Below are 21,180 nucleotides of genomic sequence, written 5' to 3' on the forward strand. Positions count from 1 at the left end.
ATTTTGAAAAAGACAAATTCACTTGCTGCAACTGGAAACAAAGCTGAACTATAGAAATGTTGGCCATTTGTTTCCCTGCAGTAGAACCTCTGAGAACTTCTGAGGGTACACTTAAATATTTCTTCTGAGTTTGTCTTATGGACAGTGCTTCTATTTTATTAATCTATATTTATTTTACATCCCTACCTCAGCCTCCCCTCCTTCCTCTCTTCCCTCTCCCTCCCCATTTCTCCCCTTCCTAATCTGTTCCTCTTCTGTAATGGCTCAGAAAGGCACAGGTATTGCGGTAAATAAGGATCCCATGGGCTTCAGCAAAGCATGGCTTATCAACCTGCCCTAGGACCATGCACCTCCCCTGTATTCAGGCTGGACAAGGCAATCCAGCATAAGCAATAGGTTCCCAAGACCCAGTCAAAGCACTGGGGACAGCCCCTGCTTCCATTGCCAGGAGTCCCACATATAAACCAAGGGCTTAGGCTGGTCCCATGCAGGCTCCTTGGTTGTAAGTTCAGACTCTGTGAGTTCCCATGAGCCAGGCTAGTGGTTTCTGTGCATTTTTGTCCAATGTTCCCTCCTCCTTATTCTCAGTAGGACTGCCAGAATGACCTTGGCTCTCTAATCTGCCTCCATCAGTCACTGGATGAAAGCTCTTTGATGACAACTGGGGTAGTCCCCAATCCATTCAAGGAATGGCCAGTTCAGGATATGCATCCACCCTTGCCAGGAGTCTTAGCTGGGGGTCATCCTTGTAGACTCATGGAAGCTTCCATCCCATTGGGTTTCAACCCAACTCTGTAAAGCCCCCCTTTCTAGTCATCTCTCTTAGCATGGACAGTGCATTTGACACTACAAACTGATATCTCAAACTCTGGACCTAAGTAGCAGAACACAGACACAGGGATGAGGATAGCGTAGCAACTCAGGAAAAGGCCATTTGGAGTGATTTTCATCCCTGGGAAGGCCTATAGTCCTTGTTCCAATAACCATATAACTCCAGCCATTTACAGGGCAAAGACATCAGAGATATCACTGGCAGAGTCTCCCACTACTGACAGGCAACTAGCCTTGTTCCACTAAGTATCAGCAAAGAACCCACAGACTCTGTATGTGTTGCTGCTGACATTCATGTAGCAAAATATACACTTTCTAGGATTTAGGAGTGTGTTATGCCTCCACCCCATCATAACCAAACACATTCTCATTTGTGCCCTCAAAAAATCCATGCTAAGACATATATAAATACTCCAGGTATATAGCAATCTCCATTTGATTCCTGACAATGTGCTTGGTGTAAGTTATACAACAACATTTAAGTCAAAGGAACCAAACTACTGGACTTGGAATACACACGAGTGTTGTGGGTCTAGAGCTACATATTGTGGCAGTGAATATCCATGGTCTGATCTCAAAGGAATAACCATTCTCTGGAGGACAGACAGTGTTCTATAAGCTACTTCAGAACTGAAATAAGTTGAAGTCAGAGAATAGGGGCTATTCACAATGAGGTGCCTCAGCAAATAAGGATGTGACTAACAGCATGCAGCAGCATCACTGGGCCATCAACATCTGCCCTGCTGGGGTACACAGTTGATGAGATTTATGGGACATGGACCACTGAGGAAGTTCTGGAATCATTCAAGTGGTTTTCTGGGAGCTCCTGGGTACCAAGCCAAACCATGTTTGTAACAACCTGCTCTATCTGGATGAGCTTGGCTCTATGTTCCCCTCCATTTCTCTGCCCTGTTTTGGTATCAACATACATCTTATACTTCACTCTGGGATGACGCTCTGACTTAATAATCACAGTGACCATGATTGTGACCATGGGGACTAGACTCCAAGAACTAACTACCTTTGAAGGCATGCTGGCATGACAGACAAGGACCCATTTCCTAAGCCTGATAGCATAATGACATTGGGAAGTGAGGGAATGGGATCACCTAGTTGTTCAAACTTGAGGCCACTTAGTGGGATGAGGTCAGAGCTGCCTCATACCTCTCCTCTTTCCCATCTTGCTCCATACCCCCTGGCTTCTGAGAACACTCAGCTATGGACATTCTACAGCCTTGTGGCAGGTGACACCACTGCTATTTTGTTTGCTCGGCACTATTTGTGTGCCAGGCTTATCAATGTGATGACAATGAAAAGCTCTGACAGCTCTGTATTTAAGTTGATAACTGAGTCAAAACTCAATTGTGTCACCAGACCTCAAGGAAATGAACCTTTGGGCTGTCTCAGGGCTGGTTCTGCAAAGTCTTCCCTGTACTCCAAGCCTTCCACCACAGCAACACAGACCAGATGCAGTCTCCAAAGTTGCTGATTTGTGCATGCTACTCTCCCTGATGTCAAAACCAACTTGAGCTACACGTCAAGGAGGAGGAATGGCTGCAAGGACAGACCTGGGTTGTGAGATATTTGCTAGTAGAATACACGGGCTGAATTATGCTCTGGAGTAAAATGAGACCACACCTGTAGCAGAGTTGGCCATAACAGTTGGCCGTCTTAGGAAAGTATTGAACCCAAGGCTGTAGAAAATCTCAAGTTAGAGTTAGTGTCATGGGCATAGGTATCCATGCCATCACATTTGCATGTTTCTGAAGTAGGAAAAGCCTCATGGGACACAGTCCTTTGTGGATTCAGATATTAACTCAAGGCAGATAATGTCAGAATTGAATTAAGTAGATATCCAGCTGGGTTAGAGAATTGCTATTGGTATTAAAAATTACATCACGTAATTGGTGTCAGAAAATATCACCCAATTTGGGAGAAAATTTTTCTGATGAAGTATTTTGATCTCCAAGTAAAAACAAGAGTCCCTTCCACCCTTTCCTGATGACATTTCTATGTCTCTGTGATGCTCAGTATCAGCTACTTTATCCCAGCTGCAACCTAGCCCTCGGCAGCCCACTGGTGGCTAATGTATAAACACAATGTGTGGTATTTCTGCTCCATAGATAATAAATGCAGAAAATTAAAAAGGAAGCAGTTTAGAACTAATTATGGTTTACAATCTAATATTCTGTGATGTGAATGCTATTATTACTATAATTAGAATTAGGAATCTAAAAATAGAGAGTACGTACAGAAAGATGGGGAAATCTGAAGACAAAAAGACTGCTATTCCAGAGAAGAGAAGGATTGTAAAAGGCAAACGCAGGAATCTGGAAGGTTCAGTGTTTCTATAGAAGTTGAAATGCCCTCTGTCATATCTTCTCACACATTAGAACAAAGGCCTCCAAAAATCTCCCCAGTGCTAATACTCTACAGAAGGAATCTGCCAGCAATTTCCTCCCAGGCTAGGAAGAGACTCAGATCAGTGACTCTGTATTCTTCAGGGTGTTGGAATAACTTCAATCATGTGAAATGAAAGCCACCCAGGGAAAGGGATAACAAAATCCACAAGGGGTAAGTCAAGGAGAATTCAATTTTTAAAAAACTTTTGTGACTGCCATTTTGACTGGATTGAAAAATCTATAATCTGCAGAAAATTGACTTTAGAGTTGAAATACCCTGGAGAAAAGATTATGTGGATGAGATTCCAGAACAGAACTTACTGAAATAAGCCTGTAGGAACTAACGACCAACGCTGCAAACCATTCCCTGACTATCCATCTATCTCCTGCCTCACTGAGGCACCTGTTCTCCCAGCTCTCCAGGGTACTTCAGTATTGAGCTTCATTCTTGAACATGCCCAATACCAATACCTGGGTCAGGCCAGGCAGGTGAGTGGTCAGGAAACATAAAAATAAGAATCAATGGATGGCTGCTTACCACTGTCCCAAGGAAGCTCCCATGCTTGCCTTTAAGTGATATGCAAAGCCTCAGGGTTCATCCTGCACCGGGACTTAATCAAAGAAATGCCAAGTTGAGGCAAGGATACAGAGACATACACTTTCATTTCTTAACTGTTTATATTTGTTTTAAACCCAAGGTTCTTGGGGAACCTTGAAAATATTGGAGAGGCAATGTCATAGCCCTTTTCTATCTGTGGTGTCATTATCATTACCTAGTCTCCTAAGGGCACAAGTTGTCTAGGAAAAGGCTTACCTGGGTAGGCTTCACTGGTGCAGGGATATAACTAGTGCCAGCATTGCCCATCTTCCCTTCAGAAGAGTTGGACCTCTCGTTGTCTTCCATTTGCATAAAGCATGATTGTTCCCATCTGTGGCCTACACTCTACACCTACCTATTCTTACAACATTCTGGAGAAACATTTGGACTTGCTATGATGACCATTAAATAAAAATCAATTGACATCAAACTGTACATATTTATAAAGACAATGTGCTGACACACTACATTTATCATCTCTCAGTGCTTAGCCTTTCCTTAAATGAGTTAATTACACAGCCTGATTGTAAATAGCTGAAGGAGGAAATGTGGTTAATACATTTCAAAGTGCTCTCCTGTGGCTGTGGTCAATGCCTTCACAGAGCAGGCACTCCCAAGGGTGAGTTCAAAATAGGTAAATGGGATTTTAAAAGTGAAACTCTAGGTATTTCTGCAAATGCAACTCTTAATTAGAACTAAGCTGTGCTTCAAAGAAACAGAAGGTCTCTAGCAATACCCTTCAGAGAACAGGTGTTTGTTTATGGAATATCTGAACACACTAGTGGTCCTGTTGTAATTTTCCTGGGAACCAGCACTTGCCATGTCTGAGACATTACTGGAGAGCAATAAAGTTTTGAGGGAGGACCAGGGAGGTGAACATAGGGACAAATAGTTGTTCACTTGTCGGTGGAGCATGTTTCCCACTATAGACTGGCAGGTGGGGTATAATTCTAGCACTTGGGGGACTAAAGTAGGAGAATCACCCTTAGCTACACAGCAAGCACCCAGTCAAACAGAGAAAGATGTATTTAAAAAGAAAGACAGGGGGGAGAAGGAAAAGAGGGAGAAAGGGAAGGAAGGAGGGTTAATAGCTGTTTTGTTCCTCACAGGTCCCAGGGGAATAGCCATCATCTCACAGAGTTGCCAGTTAACTAACACACAGCATCCATTGTGAAGTACGAGGAGTTGACTATATTTTGGATCACCTTAGTCCTCCTGCCCCAGGTTAATGTAGAGTTTTGGGTTTGTTCATTCCTTTAACAAAGGTTATTCAGTACCTATTTCAGTCGAGGCAGTGAGCTAAGGACCTGGAGGCACAGTGGGGCTCAACCCCAGCACATGAAAGATGCTAGTGGGAGGATGATGAAGAGGGGTTATGACATAGAGGCAAGGAGCATATGAACAAGTGGGCACTAAGTATGTCAAAGGGTGAGAAGTTTATTGGAGGAAAAGAGCAGCAAGGAGGATAAATTGGGGGCTGGAGGATAGCTCACTGGCAGAACATTTGTCTACCATGTTCAAAAAGCACTGGAGGAGGGATGGTAAACACTGCACATTGAATGCAGCATAGGAAGGTTTGGGAAGAAGCAACTCAAGAGGTATAGCTTGGGAAGACAACAGAAGAAAGCAAGGGAGCCCATCAAGTGGCTTTCTAATAGGGAGAGCAGTGCATGTAAAATCCAGGTCATTTGTGAATGACAGGTGTGGATAATATCAAGCGAGTGGGGAACAGGTCAAGGAAGAAGAATACAGGAGGAATGTAAAAGAGGAGATATCATCTGCAAATAGTGACAGTTTGACTTCTTCCTTTCCGATTTGTATCCCCTTGATCTCCTTTTGTTGTCTTATTGCTTTAGCTAGGATTTCAAGTACAATATTGAAGAGATATGAAGAGAGTGGGCAGCCTTATCTTCTTCCTGCTTTTAGAGGAATCGCCTTAAGCTTCTCTCCATTCAGTTTGATGTTGGCTGTTGGTTTACTATATATTGCTTTTGTCATGTTTGGGTAGGTTCCTGTTATCCTTGATCTCTCCAAGACCTTTATCATGAAAGGGTGTTGAATTTTGTCAAAGGATTTTTTTCAGCCTCTGGTGAGATGATCATGTGGTTTTTCATTTTTAGTTTGTTTATATGGTGGATCACATTGATATATTTTCATATGTTGAACCATCCCTGCAACCCAGGGATGAAGCCTACTTGGCCATGGTGGATGATTTCTCTGATGTGTTCTTGGATTCAATTTGCCAGTATTTTATTGAGTATTTTTGCATCAATGTTCATGAGGGATATTGGTCTGTAGTTCTCTTTCTTAGTTGTGTCTTTGTGTGGCTTGGGCTTATTGTGGCCTCGTAAAAAGAGTTTGGTAAAGAACCTTCTGCTTCTATTATGTGAAACAATTTGAAGAGTATTGGTATTAGCTCTTTGAATTTCTGGTAGCATTCTGCACTGAAGCCATCTAGCCCTTCTGAGTGCAGATAGATGTCAAGCACAAAACTCAAGTCCAAATGGATCAAAGACCTCAACTTAAATCCAGCCACACTGAACCTCTTAGAAGAGAAAGTGGGAAATACCCTTGAACAAATTTGTACAGGAGACTGCTTCCTGAACATAACTCCAGTAGCATACACACTGAGATCAACAATTAATAAATGGGACCTCCTCAAACTGAGAAGCTTCTGTAAGGCAAAGGACACAGTAGACAAGACAAAATGGCAGCCCACAGACTGGGAAAAGATCTTCACCAACCCTACATCTGACAGAGGGCTGATCTCCAAAATACACAAAGAACTCAAGAAACTAGTCAACAAAACACCAAATAACCCTATTAAAAAATGGGGTACAGAACTAAAGAGAGAATTCTCAGTAGAGGAAATCAAAAAGTCTGAAAGACACTTAAGAAAGTGCTCAACATCCTTACCTATCAGGGAAATGCAAATCAAAACAACTTTGAGATACCATCTTACTCCTGGCAGAATGGCTAAAATTGGGAACACCAATGACAACTTATGCTGGAGAGGATGTGGAGAAAGGGGAACACTCCTCCACTGCTGGTGGGAGTGCAAACTTGTACAGCCATTTTGGAGATCAGTATGGCGGTTTCTCAGGAAAATGGGAATCAGCCTACCACAGAACCCAGCAATCCCCTTCTTAGACATATACCCAAATGATCCATATCTTTGTAACAAAGACATCTGTTCTATTATGTTCATAGCAGCATTGTTTGTAATCGCAAGAACCTGGAAGCAACCTAGATGCCCCTCAACTATGGAATGGATAAAGAAGATTTTGGCACATTTACACAATGAAATACTACTCTGTGGAAAAAAAAACTGAAAAAGAAAACCACATGATCATCTCATCAGATGCTGAAAATTTCTTTGACAAAATTCAACACCCTTTCATGATAATGGGCTTGGAGAGATCAAGGATAACAGGAACATACCCAAACATGACAATGCGTACATTGGAGAGAAATCCAAGTAGAGTAATTAAAGAAGGGTTTCAAATATAACATTTTGCACTATGACAAAATCCTAATTTCAAAATGTACTAGAAATGCAAATGTACACATACACATGGTGATGTCTGCCTGTATTCACAGAGCCTGGATGGTAAAGCAGGAGGACTGGAGGTTCAAAGCCAGCCTGAACCACATAGTAAGGCCTTGTCTTAAAAAGAAAGAAAGGAGAAATGAAAAGAAAGAAGCTAAAACAAGAGGGGGGAGATAGGAAACAAAAGGGAGAAGAAAAATGAGAAATGAAGATTCAAAGAGGAATAGAAACCAGGTATGATATACCAAAGGCAAGGGAATTTATAAGGGTTATGTGTGCACAGAATTACATTGGCATAAAGATTCCACCAAAAATAGAGGCTGGCAGTTTTAAATTCATATTCTAATATTTACAATTTGGTGGAACTTATATAATTACAGTAAAAAATTAGATTAGAAATATGTATGTCAAATTAAAATTTCAGGGATAAAATATAAGTTGAATACCCTTTTTCCAAAATGATAGCAGCTGAAGCGTTTTGGGGCTAGGGGGCTTGGGAATTTTGTAGTACTTTGCACAGATTTTGCTAGATGAGCATCCCCAGTCTGAAAACCCCAAAGACCTCAAATTTGAAGCATTCCAAGTATCACTTTGGCACTCAAAATGTTCTGTGCTCTGAGTGTTTTCTGATTGAGGATTTTCCCATCACTTCCTGTGTCCTTTCAAGCCTCTCTTGGGACTCTAGAGCATGGAGGATGAACACTCTAATGATCCCCCGTTCTTCAAACATGCAGCTCTGGAGAATTCAGACAACCACCATGAGAGGCACTTAGGAGCTAGGGAGCAGCTACAACACAGAGCATCGATCTCTAAATGCTGCCCTGCATCTGATCATTTCTCTGGCACGGAATGATTTTGAATCCTTGAAATCATCCAGCAAGCACAGAGTCCTGCTGGCAGTCTTACATCCTTGGTCCCATCACATCAGACATGATAGTCTGCATGCAGTTCTCCAGCACTCTCAGTTGACTGGGGTGGGGTGGGGTGGGGTGGAGTGGGGTCAGGGCACCAGCCTTAGCTCACTTGGGAACTTCTTCACATGCAATTGGAGCACATGCACACAAGGCCAGAACAGGCAGGCCCACAGCAAGGGCTGCCACTGTCTGAACTTACCATTTGCAGCCAAATGTTGGTGGTTAAAACTTGGTTCTTCTCATCCTTAAAAAAAAAAATGCAAAGAGAAAAGGGTGACATAAATATGGCTTATGTGCATCATAGAAGGATCCATGATACAATGATTCATGCAGAAATCTGACTTTGCGGATCAGTGTTGTGTGTGGAAATTAGAATGCACCAGGCACTTCCAAATCTATCCCAGCAGTACTTCTCCAGAGTCAAGTGTTTCTATTTATTCTGAAGGAATACATATTTATTACAGAGAACTTACAAAGGACAGCAAAATATACAGAAATAAAACTAAAATCAGGCCATCCCACCATCAGAAATGATGCCAGCTAAAGTCCTTGGCAATTTATCTCAACACTCCCTTGGGAAGATGCATGGTCGCAGGGAGCTTCCCCTCCCCCATAATAAGGGTCTGAATGTGCCATCAGTCTGCTTCACCTCTGCAGGAGGCTGGACTCTTTGTCTATCCAGCAGGCAACATGTCAGACCTTCCTCTGACACCTCTAATATAAATTCAAGCAAGGTGAGTAAAGGCAGTACCAGGAAGGTAGGGCAACCTTTCAAATAGGCTCAACACATTTCTATCTTTCTGATTTCAAAGTCCATGTCTCCATTTCCAAAATAGGGTCCAGATGGGAATCAAGTCCACATACCACCCAGGTGTTTGGGAGAGTACAACTACCACGGTTTGTTTCAGATACTGAGCACCTCCTAGATTTTTGTTTTGGGCCCTAAGTCTCCCCTGAAATGTTAAAGGCACCATCTCCACCTTGGCATTAGAGGGAGGTAGTAAAGCCTTTACAAGATGGGTCAGATTGAAAGACCCCCACTATGCTTATTGCCTGTTTAAATTGCTCTTGCTAATTTGCCAAGGTCAAGTTATGAGAAAAGTACAGGAGGGAACCAGGTCCTGCTCTCATCCAACGCCAACCAGATATCTGTGGTCTGCAGCTTGGACCAAAGCAAGGTCAGCAGGACAGTGTCCAGTATGCTGAAATAGTCATAACTGAATTCTTTGTATTCTTTGTGCCCAACCCGAATAACCAACTTCCTTGGTTAACTACAACTGCTACATTTAGATGAAACAATAAAATTCCTGTAACCATGCTTCTGCTTCTGTAAGCCTGCTTCTTGCCACCCCAACCCTATATAAACTGCCTGAGTTTTAACCTCGGCACGCTCAGTCCCCCAAAAGACTGAAGTGTCCACAGGTACCTTTGTAAACAATAAATAACCTCTTGCACTTGCATCCAGTGGTCTGGTCTCATCTCCTGGGGGCAAGGGCCTTCCCCCCTGACAGGCTCCAAACTCTTGGGGTCTCTTGGGAGTCTTTCAAGGTGAAGCTGGGAGATGGTGGTGCACGCCTTTAATGCCAGTACTGAGGAGGCAGAGTCAGGTGGATCTCTTGCAAGTTCAAGGCCAGCCTGGTCTATGGAGGGAGTTCCGGAACAGCCAGAGCTACACAGAGAAACACTGTCTTAAAAACAAAAACAAGAAACAAACAAACAAAGGATGGGTCAAATGGGAGGTTCTCTGGTGGGGTAGAACATGCATTTTCCAGATGCATTAAGGATGCATCTTCTTCCTCACCCCTTTCTCTTCCTGGCCATGAGTGAGCAGTTTTCCTCTGCCACAGGCTTCCATCATGATGTGCTGCCTGCTGCATTACAAGCCAAAAGCAATGGGACCAACTTCTTACTGACAAGAGCCTCAAAAACTGTGAGCCAATCATTCTTCTCTTTGTAAGTTCATTATTTTAAGGCATTTAGTGCCAGAAAGCTGACTAGCACACCTTCTAAAGGAGGAGTCTCATCAAATGAGGTCCTTCCAACTGACTTGCCACCACCCCTTTTCACACAGCTGGCCACACCCAGTTGTGTCAGCAAAATACAAGGGCACTGGGAGGGGGGGGTGTACTGGGAAGATCACTCAGTGGTGAATGCCACAAGGCAGCTTACAACAATCTGTAACTCCAGTTCCATGAGACCTAATGCCATCTTCTGCCCTCCCTGGCCACCTGGTACACAAGTGATGCATATACACACTTGCAAACAAAACACCCTTAACACATAAGGAAAGCATTTCAATAAAAAATGTTCAAGAAGACAAGTTGCACTGAGAATGGTGTCAGTCAGTTTCGACTCTTCACTCTTAACCTACAGGACTATGAAAGTTAGCAACCAGTATCCTCCAGAGAAAGTATTCATGAAGACCTGCCAAGAAGTGGACCCTTTAATTCTTGTATCAGGAACTGCTTGGCTTGGTTCGCTGACAAAGACTCAGCAAAAAACTGATCCCTGATGAAAAGCACAGGGCATATCCCAGGGTGTAGTCAGTGACTGCACATAAGAACAGAATACTTCTCCTTGTGGAAATTAAAATGTAGCCCACATATAAAGAATTAGCAGCAAGACTTTGATACATAGATGTCCCTGTGGGTACCTATAAAGGTGTGATGAGCAAAAATGAGAGAAGACTGGGTTGTCTGTGGATGGGCATGGGACAAAGTAATGGAGCATCTCAAGCCAGGATGAGTCCAAAAGAAAGTGCAGTTTGATCAAAGCAAGAAATACATCCTCTAAACTAAAATGTGCCACATTGCAGGTTAACATGTCCCAGGTTCTATACTGAGCAAATGTTCCCCCAACAGTTACATACACTTTAACCACAGTACTGCTCTCATTCTTATCAACTGCCAACATCATTGTGAAGCACTAAGTTCTTTCAGGATGTATATCTGTTGCTACAAGTTATTTGGCAGCTGTTGTTACTGATGGACTTAGAGTTAGCAAGAGTTCCACTCAGGTGCCTTTTCTTCTTTTAATTGTATTTGTGCCTGCCTCTCCCAAGAGAGGCTCAATTACTACCAATCTAATTAAAAGCCTTTCTTCTTTCCAAAGTCTGGACAGAAACCTCATTAGAGCGACACTGGATTTCCTTGCTGTATAGCAGCATGGGACCAAAGCACAGCGCTCTTCAAACTGTAATCAACAAGCAGCAGCCAGCCACCACCTGGCAGCACAGTGATGCCAGACAGAGACGTCCACATCAGGCTGCAAAGGAAGTCAGGGACCAGGCAGGATGCTGCCACTCTCCATTTGGATCTCATTGGTCAGGTGGCAAGGTCCCCCTTTCCTTCCCATCACAGTATGCAGCCTCCAGCCCACACAGGCTTATGTGCACACACCTATACATACACAATCTGCCAGTTTGCTTCCATAGGGGGTTTCTGATTATGAAGATGTTCAGCTCACTACACAGAGGGTCAACCCAAGTCCATAGCCCTACAAGGCTTTTCTACAAGTTGTGGTCCAGTCAAGTTTCATGACTCTTTGTCCTTTGACTCCTGCTGGCAGCCTGTTTCTAAGCTCTCTTCACAGGACAGCACATGTTGTGGAATGTCAGCATACCTCAGACTTCTGTAAAGTGGAGTTCTGGCCTAACCTAACACCAACCTCACTGAGGTCTTTTGAAGGTGGCGTAAGTGAGCCTGTAGAAATACCTCTTCTGAAAGACCATGAGTTGCTTAAGGGGCAAACCCATCTCCTCTCCCTGAAAAGTTACCTCCATTCTGCTGCCCAGGCCACTGTTCCCCAGTTGCACTCAAGGCTAGCCCTCCTACCCTGAACTTCCTGACACAGCCTTGTGCACAGCAGGCCCCAGGTATGCCAACAGTCCTGAATTCACTTCCTTGCCTCGAGGCTACACATTTCCATGTTTGCTGGAGGGAAGAGGCAACCAAGATTCAGTGTTTTGAGACTGCAGATGGGGCTCCATGTCCCTCTGGTCTCCAGCTGAAGGATGTTCAGGCAGGCCAATGCCCATATAGATACCACTCACAGTTCCAAGATCTACATAGGAATGAGAACCAGTTCCTCATGCCTTCTCTTCCCAGTAGGTACCCCTCACAGACAACATCTCATTAGCTTACCATGCAATGCTATGAATTCATTTAAACCCCATGCATCAATGGATACAGTAGTCAGTTCACTTCCCTCACAGCCTGGACACCACCTTGACCACACATTGGGATTCTTTCAGAAGGGAAGGATGCTATTTCCCTGGTTAAGGTGACTGTAGTACTCTGAAAATAGCAAGCCACAGGTACCCCACAGGCAACACAGGCTCTAGTCTAGGGCTGTTAAAACAAGCACTATAAACCAGCTGACTGTAGTGGTACATAATTGTAATTTGAAAACTTGGGAGCTAGAGGCAGATTCATGAGCTCATGATACTTAGCTATGTAGAAAGTTTAAGGCCAGCCTGATTTACACAAGACCCTGACTCAAAAATAAAGCAAAACATAGTAACACAAAATTAAATTTAAGAAGCAGCAACAATGCTGAACACTGAAATATGGGCGGGTCGGTGGTGGCTCATGCCTTTAATCCCAGCACTCAGGAGGCAGAAGCAGGCGCATCTCTGTGAGTTAGAGGCCAGCCTGGTCTACAAAGGTGAGTTCCAGGACAGCCAAAACTCTTACACAGAGAAACCTTATCTTCAAACTGCCCCTCACCCCCAAAAAGGAAGAAAAAAGAAAACAGTATACACCATCAGGCTGACAAACAACAAGTATTGTTTCTCAGTTTAGAGGATGGATGTGTGAGGTCAACATAGGAGTAGTGGATCTGGTATAGCTGGTGAGGGCTTCAGATTCATGCATGGATTTCTTCAAGCTTATTGCCATGAGAGGCTGGGCAAAGTCCTTCTCAGCTCCTACCAGTATGCAAGTCACACGCGCCTGAGTTTCTCTCCCAGGAAATAACAGTAACAGCTACCACAAAGGTAGCCTGTAGCTAGTGAGGAGCAGTGCCACCTAGTCTGAGGTGTCACTTGGTGCTAGTAGTTGTCACCACATAGCTGTCACCTGATTAAGCCCTCCTTTGAGATGTAAGATGCAGAGTCACAGACCAGCATGAGTTCCCCACTATCAGCTGACTTGCTCCCCATCATTCTACTTTAACCTGAGCACATCAGTGAAGAGCATCCTTTGATTTGTGTGACATATTAAAAAAAATCTTAAATTATGGTGCACTTTAATGTAGAGTGTTACTATTCCGATGATGGCTACTGTGCAGTCTCACATTCCTACAGCATCACTCTTTTGGAAGTTATGAGATGTTACTCAACAGTATTTTACAAAACTCTGGGAAAAGCCATATATCAACCCTGTCTAAATTCTTGTTTTCAGAAGAGATAAAAATTCACATTTATTTAGCACTCTTAATAACATAACAAACATGACTTATTTTATCTATTTTCAACCATTACATTTTATCTGTGACAATCCAACAAAGCTAGTTATTATTTTCAGTAACATATAATGCTTAAGTGAGTTCCCAAGTTTCATGTTGTATGCCTGTTTGTTTTTAATATTTTTATATGAGCACACACTACCTTATGATTAACAGAAGGAAACCTCTGGCCTCAAATCACATAGTTAAAAGACAGAAGATGAGTTATCCACACTGATAATCCCATCACTGTGTAGGCTGACACAAAAGGACCAAGCGTTTGAGAATAGCTTGCCCTACAGTCTAAAGAAATATAAGCTGAGATGCAACTTGTCTTTCTCTCTGAATTAAAATGTCTTCCTGATCCCAAGTTGCCATAGTGACCATGTGGATAATGATTAAATGTGTTCTGAACTAAAATGTCTTCCTGATCCCAAGTTGTCACAGTGAACATGTGGATAATAATTTTAAAAAAAAATGCTTTTGCTTGGCACAGTATCTGTTCCACACAGATCTCGGAAAGGGATGGCTTTAGAGCAATAGTTCTCAACCTGTGGGTCATGACCCCTTTAGCAAACTTATCTCTACAAAAATATTTATATTAAGATTCATAACTGTAGCAAAATTCCAATAGTAGAAACACAAATAATTTCATGGATTTTTTATTATTAAAGGATTGCAGCATTAGGAAAGTTGAGAACCACCGCTTTAGAGGCTCAATGAGGTTAAAACTTCTTCCTAATTGTGACAAGTTACTTCCCTCTTTCCCCTCCCTTCCTTTGCATGTGAACAATAGGCAGAGTTCCGAGGCTACATGCTATGGTAACTGATTGCACTAAGGCTGAATGTAGACACACATAAAAGTCACCCACTAAACAAATTTCTAAAGAAAGGTTTGCAAAACTATAATACAATAACCCTTCTCTCTCAACGTGTTATGTTTTGGAAAAGTAGTATTTTTTTCTGGAAATATTTAACCTAATAGGGTCATCATTATAAATGAATAGATAACTATTACATATATATTTTAAAAAATTTCAGCCTGGTAAATACTGAAAGCTCTAAGGCATACACATACAACTTAGGGATCCTCACAATCTTTAAGAGATAAAGGAGTCCTCAAGCATCAAAGGTTGAAGTCTACTGCAACAGGCTTGGCATTTGCAATGCTTGCTGGTTCCCACCTCAGGGGACCAGCCCCCCACTCAGTACAGAGACAACACCTTCATCACCCAGTTTAGACCATTCAAGGTCTACCCTAGAAATAAGGTAAGTCTAGATATCACAGTCAGACCTGGACTCTTCCACTCATGGCCTATGGAGACTGCAGTGGTTGTCAAACTTTGTCACGACTGTGTCCTTATTTGTAATGGCAAGAATTCAGTTAAGTCCCACAAAGTATCCCAAACATTAAAACCACAAGGTGGTTCACCACAGTTCAGTGACCAGAGGAGCATCAGCTAACACAATGGAACACATATGCAGCAGGAAAAGAATGAAGCATGTGAATAGAAGTTAGGATAAAGACAAGGCCTAGAAACAAAGTGTCTACTAGTTACCATTTTCTTCTCAGAACTGGTTGACAATTACTCTGTGACAGATGAATCCACAGATTCATGAATCCACTGTTGCAGTGAAACTTCTGAGCCTCCTTAATACACCAGTACCCACCATAGAGGAGAGCTTCACTAAGGATTTTACCCTGTGGAAACAGTGCATCCGGGTACAAAAATATTTGACAGTGTGGTTACATCCTAAGAAGTAAAAGTTCTATGACCCTGCAGTCTTTAACCTAGAGAGCTGAAGCTGGAAAGGCAGTCCCCACTGAGGCAGACTGCAGGCCTTGAGAAACTACTGCAACAACAGCGTCTTGAGTGATTTTGAATTCTTTGATTCTATTTTTAACAACCAGAACCAAATGTACATTGCTTGAGAACACTGTTTTTAGGAGTGATACAGAAGAAAAGGCTTAAGGGATTTTAAAAAAAAATCAAAGCAAAATACAACAGAGATTTTTTTTTTAACTATTCCCTACTGGTCAGTGTTCAATTACTTGCTGACATCATCCACCCCAGAACACACACACACACACACACACACACACACACACACACACACACACACACACACACACACACACACACGTGCATGCAAGCAAACTAGAAACTTAGTCAATCAGGCTGATTCCTTCAGGCAGGATAATTGCAAATATGCAGAGGCAGGTGTCTCCTGAGCTTAGGTCCTTGAACCTATGAGAGTGAACTGTCATTTCCCCTACCTTGAATCTCATTCATGATACTGAAAGTGAACAAGACACACAGCCAATCAATAAAGTGCTCCCACCCCAAGGACAGAGTCAGATGAATCCAAGGGTGCATTTCCAACCATATGCACAGGCTATCCTCATTAAGAGAAGGTATTTCCGCTCTCCCATAAGGAATGAAGCTTAGTAGGTAGACTGTGCAAGCAGAACCTAACAGAAAGAACAGTCTTGGAGTTAGCAAAGCAGGGGCAGTGGGGATAGAAGACTAGAGAGAGACAGAAAGAGAAATTCAGCTCAGACATCTTCAAGAGGGAGCAAGGGTTTGTACATCTCTGTTTAAAAACATCCTCTTTTCTCAGCCACTACTGGGTATCTCGACACTGTTCACAACAAATACATGTAACAGGTTGAAAGGAAAGGTCTGCAAATGTGTCAGACACCCCTAGTACATGTACCATAGGCCTTAGTTACAGAGATTTGGATAGCATCAGTATGAGGCTGATGCCCTGTCCAAAAACTCACTCTCATGTAATTCATCAAAAATCTGATATCTCAGAGGAAGGAATCCCAGCAGACAAAAACAAACAAACAAACAAATGAGAAAAGAATGAAGCGTGTGAATAAAAGTTAGGAAAAAAATTTCTGTATCCATCTGTTCAGGACCCCTCAAACTTTATCCTTACTCACTAAGCAGTGCTGGGACTCACTCGTGTTAACAGATGTTCTGACACCGAGTGCTACTATTAGCCCTCTTGTTTAAATTTTCTTTGGAGTTCAAGTCTCCCTGAGTTGCCCGTTAAGCCCTCACTCCTTAGCATAGGCAGGTCTTGAACTTAGAATCTGCCACCTTTTTTTTTGTGTAGCTGGAAAGCTTAAATTTATTTTTAATTGATACATTAAAAAAACATAAAATCTCACATAATGTATGGAATGCCCATGATGTTTTTCTATATCATATGTGTACATCATGTAATTTATTTATTTTATGTTTATTGGTGTTTTTGTCATGGAACTGTTGTGAGCTGCCATGTTTGCACTGGGAATTGAACCCCAGGTCCTCTGGAAGAGTCAGTGCTCTTAACCACTAAGCCATTTCTCCAGCCTGACATTATGTGAAGTTTAAGCCACATTTTACATACCTACCACATCAAAATTTTATTATTTGATTTCTTCTCATTGAAAGCATGCAAATGCTTTACTTGGGGCTTTCTGTAATGCACAGTGCTCTATCTAAAGCCAATGGAATGCACAATGATGCACAATGACACATCAGAAGGTCTGGCTCCACCTCAGTGTTCACTGCCCAGCTTCTTCCCCTAGAAGCAAGACTGAGAAGTGGCAACTTCTCCTGTTTTTTATTTGATGTCTGATATTTCTACAAATAACATATATTCATGGCTTTAATAAACCAAGCAAACATGAAACAAGGCCAAATAAGAAAAGGAATAATGAATAGAGTTCAAAGTTAATATACCATTAAACATAAAATTACTAATAGGAATAAGACATAAGAAAATGAAAATTAAAACAAGCAACAAACTATGTTCACGTTCATGAACACAGTATTATTAAAGAAGTGAAGAAATAAATAGCCCTTGGAAATCGGTAACCTGAATATGAAAAGGAGGGCAGACAGTCAGCTGAGGCCAATAAACAAATTCAGGAAAATCAACAGTCTAGAAAAGGCCCAAATAAGAGGCCCAAGCATGCTTCTCAGGTCTTATTACAAAACTCAATAAGGTCTTGAATTAAATTAAACATTATTTTAAAAATGGAGGTAACAAGATAATGGAAAGAAAAAAGAGAAAAATCTGTAGACCTAAATAAATAATCTGAGAGTCCAAATAACACTAGAAACAGAAAGGGACAAAACAGACAGCTAAAAAAATTGAGTTACTGGCATGAGGTAATCACAGTCTGTGTATATGGAAAACGGAGATTAAGTCAATTAGGCAAGAAGCCTGACACAGAAGTGAAACCCAGAAGAGCAGCACCTGTAGAGGAGTGGACTGTTCCAAGATGTAAATAGAGCATCTGCTCAGCATCCAGCAGAACAGCAGGCTCCATAAGCTAAACACCAACAGGCCTGCTACACAGTATCTACAAAGGAGATAAAAGCAAATGACGATTTGAAAGTAAATCTAAGCTTGCCAGAAAAAAAAAAAAAGAAGAAGAAGAAGAAGAAGAAGAAGAAGAAATCTCAACAATAAACTTAGAGTAATTTTCCAACATAATATTTTTATTGATTATTTGGGTATTTCATACAATGCACCTCAATCACACTTGCTCCTCATTCTTTCCAGGTCCACCCTTCCTCCCTATCAAAAGGAAAAAATACACCAATTCCAATTTTTGTGTTGCCCATATACTCACTGGAGCATGGTCATACTCCCAGTGGCCAGTGCCTTATAGATAACTGAGTCCTTCCCTACCCGCTTGCTCCCTGAAGCCATCAACTGTGAAGAGCTACACTTCAACATCTTTATCACAGTTTTTAAGGACTCCCTTCAATGGCTTCCCATATGAGCAGTTTCTTTAGAAGCGTTTTACAAGTGTGTGAACTGATGGCACGGTGAGCTGTAGAGGCAGGAAAGCCATGCAAAGCCAGGGTGAACTTGGAGGTGTCTATGTGAAACAAGACCTTCCTACTAAACCTTCACTCCACATGCATCCTCCTCATGGCACCATGGTCTAGAAGAACCTACTGGGAGAACAAAAATGAAGTTTGTCAATCTCAGCCTGCACACAAAGCAAGAAACAGGATGGACTATCACCTTAAGAATATGGCCTCCCCTCTGTCAGAGTTAAGAAATAGTTCTTAGTGCCTGAGAACTCTGCCAGCCCACAGAAGGCACATGCAAGTAGTTCTAGAATACAAAAGACCAAATAGAAGAACAAATAAAAATTAACTATGTTCAGAAACATGAATATAATATCCTTATGTTCTAAATAATAAATACATTAGGTAAAAATAATTACTTTAGGCCAATGGTTTAAAAAACAGTTTTGAAGAAATAATTTCAAATAAATTCAGGCAAGCATATCAGGGTGATAGGGAATGTTCTTCACAAATAAGGAAAAGAATATCAAATCAGCAGAACACATCTCCACAAATTCAGACTAGAGAAGTAGGGGAGAGTACCACCAAATAAGTGTAATTAATATAATTAAATGCTTTTAAATATAAAAGAATAAGATATGTGAGGAAAGGACATACTTGAAAAAAAATTTTCCAGCACGAGAAATTTAGTAACTGAAATAAAAAGTCAATGGATGGATGTGCTGGTCAGTTTTATGTCAATTTGAACCAAGCTAGACTCATCTGGGTAAGAACAATCTCAATTGAGGAAATGCCTCCATAGGATATGCCTGTAGTGCACTTGCTTGATTAGTGATTGATGTGGGAGTACCGAGATCACTGTGCCACCACTGGGAAGAGGTTCTGGGTGCTCTAAGAAAGTAGACTGAGCAAGCCAGTAAACAGCATTCCTCTATGGCCTCTGCTTTAGTTCCTGCCTCAAGCTCCATCCCTGACTTGATTCAGTGATGGAGTATGACGTGAAAACTATAAACTGAATTAAACCCTCTCCTCCCCAAGTTGCTTTTGGTCATGGTGTTTTAATCACACCAACAGAAACCCTAGTGGATAAATTGGACAACAGATTAGGAAAAATGGAAATGATAATCAGTAAATGGAAGAAAAATGCGATATAATGACTTCTGAGAATAATAAGATGGAAAACACGCTTTAACAGACGGACTGAAAAGATTCAATATATACCCACAAAAAAGCTGAAGAAATATTAAAGGAGAGCAGAGAGATTTCCAAATCCTCAGATTAAAAAGTACAACATCCTCAAAAGGAAATTAATGAATTAAAACAGAATAAAAAGCATTTCTTTTCTGTCCCAGCATGCATTGACTTGAACATCAATCACTCCTATACTTAAAGAAAAATACAAAACAGACTGAAAAATCAATGGCTTTTCTCAAAACACAGGAGGCACTAAGGTTGTAGGGTAAAGTGTGACACAAAAGTCTGGATGTCAGGAAACACTAAAGCATAGCCTAGAGTCCTGAACTTGAAGCAGTGCTTAAACGGGAACTTGATAATCATTGTAAACTGAGTGCGAACTTTAACAAGAGTAAGGATTTTGTTGACCATAGAAACCAGATGCCCTACTACTAGACCATGCTCTCTTGGTAAATGTGCAAGATTCCTCTATGGCTAATAAAAGCAAATGAAAAGTAATTTTGGAAATAGATGCCAGAGTCTTCCTGTAAGAAAAGCCTATGTTCCTAACAAAGCCTTACCAGTCATGCCTCCCTTCTATAGCACTATAGACGTTCTGCCTCTCTGGATAAGGAGAAAGGCTAAAGACACAAATCTGAGGGGATCCCAGGAAAAGACTGACATTAAACCTAGGACATTTGCCCTAGCCCCTACAATGTCATCATACCCTAGCTCCATCATGAACAGTAACCCTGGTAGGTTACACAAGGAATTTCAGTTGTCTCCAGAAGGGTATGTACTGTGTGCGCACTTGTGTGCATGTGTGTTTGTGTGTGTGTACAGAGGAGCTAGGAATGTAGAGAGGTTGATAGAGAGCCCTCCTGGGGTACACCAAGTCCAAAGGTGGAACTCCAGCATGGTAGGTGTAGCAGCACATGTTTGCGATCCTGGAGCAGACAAAATCAGATAGGAATTGTAATCCACTACACGGCTGAGTTTGAGCTCAAGCCAGACTGGGCTACCTGAGACTGCAAAAACATACAAACAAACAAAAACAAATGGGAGAGGACAGTAATGAGAAACAGGAGAAGCTAAGAAGATGAACAGCAGCAGGAACCCTCACTTATTTCATGGGGAAATTCCTGCAGGCACTTGGAAAGGCACTTTCTTGGGAGTCTAACCCAGGGTTCCACCACTTGAATTCTTAGGCATTTACTCAAGGTCATTTTCCTAAAAAAAAAAAAAACAAAAGGAAGGGAAACTGTAATCAGGATGTAAAACAAAACAAAACAAAAACCTGCATAAGAATGTCTATGGCAGTTTTATAATTGCAAAAATTGGCATTTAACCAAGGAGTCCTGTAACAGATGATCAGACAGATGTAAGCATACTATGTCATACAATGGTTATTTAGGGTTAAAACGAATGAGCCATCACCCATGAA

At 41.8% G+C, this 21,180-nt stretch overlaps 1 protein-coding gene across 2 annotated transcripts in view; it reads right to left on the reverse strand.

The window, feature by feature from the left end:
• The window catches only part of LOC127238019 (neuronal acetylcholine receptor subunit alpha-7), a 127,340-nt gene that overhangs the window by 72,754 nt on the left and 33,406 nt on the right, over window positions 1–21,180 (reverse strand). The window contains exon 3 of one of the 2 annotated variants that reach the window (XM_051206476.1): window positions 8,495–8,539. The exons of the other annotated variant lie outside the window; for it this stretch is intronic. Coding sequence (XP_051062433.1) covers window positions 8,495–8,539 — 45 coding nt within the window. The remainder of the gene's footprint in view (window positions 1–8,494; window positions 8,540–21,180) is intronic. 2 annotated transcript variants of the gene reach the window in all.

This window comes from Phodopus roborovskii, unplaced genomic scaffold (assembly GCF_943737965.1).
Source record: "Phodopus roborovskii unplaced genomic scaffold, PHOROB, whole genome shotgun sequence".
Classification (NCBI taxonomy): Eukaryota; Metazoa; Chordata; class Mammalia; order Rodentia; family Cricetidae; genus Phodopus; species Phodopus roborovskii.